Genomic DNA, 3,752 nt, shown 5'->3' on the forward strand with positions numbered 1-3,752 from the left:
CCATAAAATTTCCATTTCGTCGACAATTTTATGGGTCTCGTGTTCTCGTTACGTTAAGGATCGTATGATCGATCTTTCTCGCGTAAATATCGGTGTTAAACGAAATTTATAAGAAAGCGTTACGTCCAATTCCTCGTAACGCGGACGAATTATAAACGTCGTGTAAAAATCCTCCCCTCCCCTCGAAGCTTCCATCCATCTCATCCGGTTACAAAATCGTCGATTAAAAAAAGAGATTAAAAAGAAGATTAAAAAAAAGAAAAAAAAGAAAAAAAGGAAACGATGAGCGTCCCGTATCGCGATATCCGGATTGGAATTTAGATAAATCGCTGGGGATGGCGGATTAGTCAATCACAGAGGGGAAGCGATCGTCGAGGGTGGAAAAATTATTAATCGACACTTGACCAGTGGTTACATTGGAAAAAGTAAAATTAATCGATCGCGTCGTTCGAAAAGTTGAAAAAAGAAAGAATGAATTAAACGATTCGAGGGAGAGAGGGAGGGAGGTATCGTTCAAAGAAAATATTTGATTTTTAACTAGGGTGCACCAGGGTAAACGTTTACGTTCTTCTCTCTTTTTCTTCCTTTTTTCGCGATAAACAACGAACGATTTTTCCCTTGTTTATTTTTTAAGCACTTTGCAGTTTTCTCCCCTCCCCCTATCCCCCCCACGCATCGTCAAATGGCATCGTTTATCGTTCACCCCGAAAGAGGAACTCGTTCAACGAGGAAACGACCATCGAATTAACCCAAGTATTTATTTCGACCCACGGTTACAACCACGTTAATTAGAACGATACAAATCTCAATTTCTCTTCCAACGAATATAATTTACGGGATTGTATTTCTACCCAAGAGTAGAAACAATAGAACCGAGTTTTTTTATCTCTCTCTCTCTCTCTTTACTTTTTTTTTTTTCGGTGATATGAAATATTTTTACGCGGTTCTCTCTGCCGTGCACGAGCTGTTTTTCTTTTTTTTTTTTAATATTAGATTGTTGTAAAAATTCTTTGAAAAATTTCTCGACAAATTCGTCAAACATTGTTTGTTTTTTTTTTTTTTTGCATCAAACTCATCTTCTATTTTTCCAGATTCTTCGAAATCTCGAATTCGCCTTACCTCTCCGTAATTTCGATCACACATCGATCGAATGAGGATGGAATCGCGAAGGAACCGAAGAGGACGATCGAGAGATCGAAGTTTCGAGAGTGATCGAAGGAAGGAGAGATTATGGGCTCGAGAGGAATTTTAAGAAAGATTAAATCGTAAGATATGGAGATGGAGAGGGTTACGCTATATACAAAAAAAGTTTGTGATGTCTCTCTTTTTCGTTTATTTTTTTTTTCTTTTTTAATGCCTCTCATATTTTTCCCTTTCGCGCCTGCCGGTGAATAGGCGAAATTTTTTTGACTAGCATCCTTCCTTTCTTCCAAGCTTTCCAAGTTTTCGCAACTTTTCGATGTGTTTTTATCAACGAGAATCGTCGAGAAATTAATATTCGAATTAACATTCTCGTGTTATTCGAAATAACACGAAAGAAAGAAGTGAAAAATTTCGATGCTTGAACAAGCCTTTATCAAATATATCGACGATATTTGATAAAAATATAACGATCCATCATAGTTTTTCGATCGATGTCACAACAAGTGTCCACTCACAAATGTTCGAAAATTTGAACCGATAATGGAGGGGGGAAGCGAGGATCAAAAAAGAAATAAAAAAAAAAAAAAAAAAAAAAAAAAGGCATCACAAACTTTTTTTTTTTTTCTCCCGTCCCACAATAGTGTATCCAATCTTGCAATCGAGGCTACAGTTTCCGGTTATTGAATCGTTATGTAAGCGGATATGGGCAAGAGATATAGGATATCGTTTGACGCTCCAATCATTCCAATAAACTGCAAACTGCCCCGACCCGATATCGTTACACACTCTTTCCCCCTTGTAACCGGAAATCCGGGAATTTAATCAACCTGTCGCCGGGAGGGAGGAAGGTAGGAGGGTTAATTTTATCGAAACAATGACCGAACGACCGATCTTTGCTCGATCGTTAAAAGTTTCGATGCTCGCGCGAGGCCTTCCCCCTTTCTTTCTTCTCTATCTAGACGAAGAGGAAAAAGGTTTTGGACCCTTCGAGGCAAAGGGATAGAACCAAGAAAAAAAAGAAAAAAAGAGAAAAAGGAAAATCTTACATCGCTGTCACGATGAGCGGAGAGGATTATCGTGAGATAAGGGAAAAAGGAAAAAGTTGGTTGGACGATAATCGTTAAACGGATACCACGGGATTGGCCTCGTTTCAACTGTTGCGCGATCGCATTCCAACGTATCCCGATAAGGTTAGGTTAGGTTAGGTGGATAAAGGGGCGAGGGGATGTTGAGCGGTGTTAACCTGGTCGTGTAATCAATTTAAAACTCCCTTCCCCCATATCGAGTCATATTTTCGCTTTTTCCCATCCCTCCTACTCCCCCTCCTTCCATTTAAGACGGCGAGGAGGACGTTTCTAATGTCGTTGTAAGTGGAGTGGAGGGAGGGGGGGGGGAGATAAATTGGAATGTCGATGGAAGCGTGGCAGGGAGGGGGAAGGTATACGAAGATAGCGAGATTCGAGAGAAGATAGAAACAAGATAGATGGAGGCAATGTAAAAGGGGAATGAATAAGGGGAGGGGGGGGATGCCTAGAGGCGAATTTATTTTTAGAGATCTTTTTTACGCCTTGTCGTCCAAACTTTATTCTCCTTCTCCTTCTGTATCGTTAGAACGAAATATCGTTCGATCGACGAGACGTCGTTATTTTCATTCCATCCGCATTCCATCGAGAGAACTCGAGAATCGTTTCATTCTTCCGTTTTAATAATTTATCACCTATCATCTCCTCCCTCTTTTCGGCTCAAGTGACGGGAAAGTTAGGTTAAGCAGGCGTATAATTTTTTTTTTTTTTTTAAGGAAAAGAGATACACACAATTCTGTACTCACGTTTCTGATCGTCCTCTTGAGCTGCTTGGAGGCCTTCCACCAGGTTAAAACGGCGGGCGGCTTCGATCCCGTGCTCTGACATCTAGTTTCGTATTTCTTCCCCGCCAAGAGAATCTCGTCCCTTTTCGTAATTTCAACTTTCAATGGTTTCACTGCAAGTATCCGAGTAGATATCGATCAGAGTTTCTCTCCTTTCTCCCTCCCCTCCCTAACGAAACAAAACTTAGATTAAAAAATTTCGACGAGAGATGCAAGATAATTTCCCCCTTTTAATCCCGAACCTGTGATGATACCTCTTTCCGATTTCTTTTCCTTCTTTCTTTTCTTCTTTAATCTTGCGAATAAAGTGACGAAAAGAACGAGTTACGTTATTTATTTAAACGAGATTCCTCGAAAAAAAACTTTCGAGGGATGCGACAACGAAAGATCACGAAGAAAAGAAAATGGCGAGTCGAAGATAACGCGGAGGATTTTTTTTTCATAAGAATCCAGAGAAACGATTTCAAACGTGAAAAAAAAAAAAAAAAAAAAACACGAGTTTGGATCGAGTCGACATCGGGCCGTCTTTTCGAGCGTCGAGCGTCTTGACGCGTTATTAATTAGACGACGGGATCGCGGCCGCGGTCGGGAAACGGGTTGGAAACGGAAAAATAGGCGGGCATTAATTAAACGGGTTGAAAAGCGCGGCTCCGGCGGAGAACCGTCGTAGGCCATTCCTCGTTACCGGCCTGTAATTATCCGCCATTGTTCAACTGCCTGCCCCTTCGCGCCGCCTCTCCCC

The 3,752-nt window shown here is 40.9% G+C and overlaps 1 protein-coding gene across 7 annotated transcripts in view; it reads right to left on the minus strand.

The window, feature by feature from the left end:
- The window catches only part of LOC102676785 (nephrin-like), a 107,027-nt gene that overhangs the window by 37,493 nt on the left and 65,782 nt on the right, over nucleotides 1–3,752 (minus strand). For all 7 annotated transcript variants that reach the window (XR_004150838.1, XR_004150839.1, XM_031511672.1 and 4 more), the window contains one exon: nucleotides 2,972–3,123. Coding sequence is in view for 5 of the 7 variants with exons in the window: in XM_031511672.1 (XP_031367532.1) it covers nucleotides 2,972–3,123 (152 nt within the window). In the remaining 2 variants the exon portion in view is untranslated. The remainder of the gene's footprint in view (nucleotides 1–2,971; nucleotides 3,124–3,752) is intronic.

Source organism: Apis dorsata, unplaced genomic scaffold, assembly GCF_000469605.1.
Source record: "Apis dorsata unplaced genomic scaffold, Apis dorsata 1.3 scaffold_341, whole genome shotgun sequence".
NCBI lineage: Eukaryota > Metazoa > Arthropoda > Insecta > Hymenoptera > Apidae > Apis > Apis dorsata.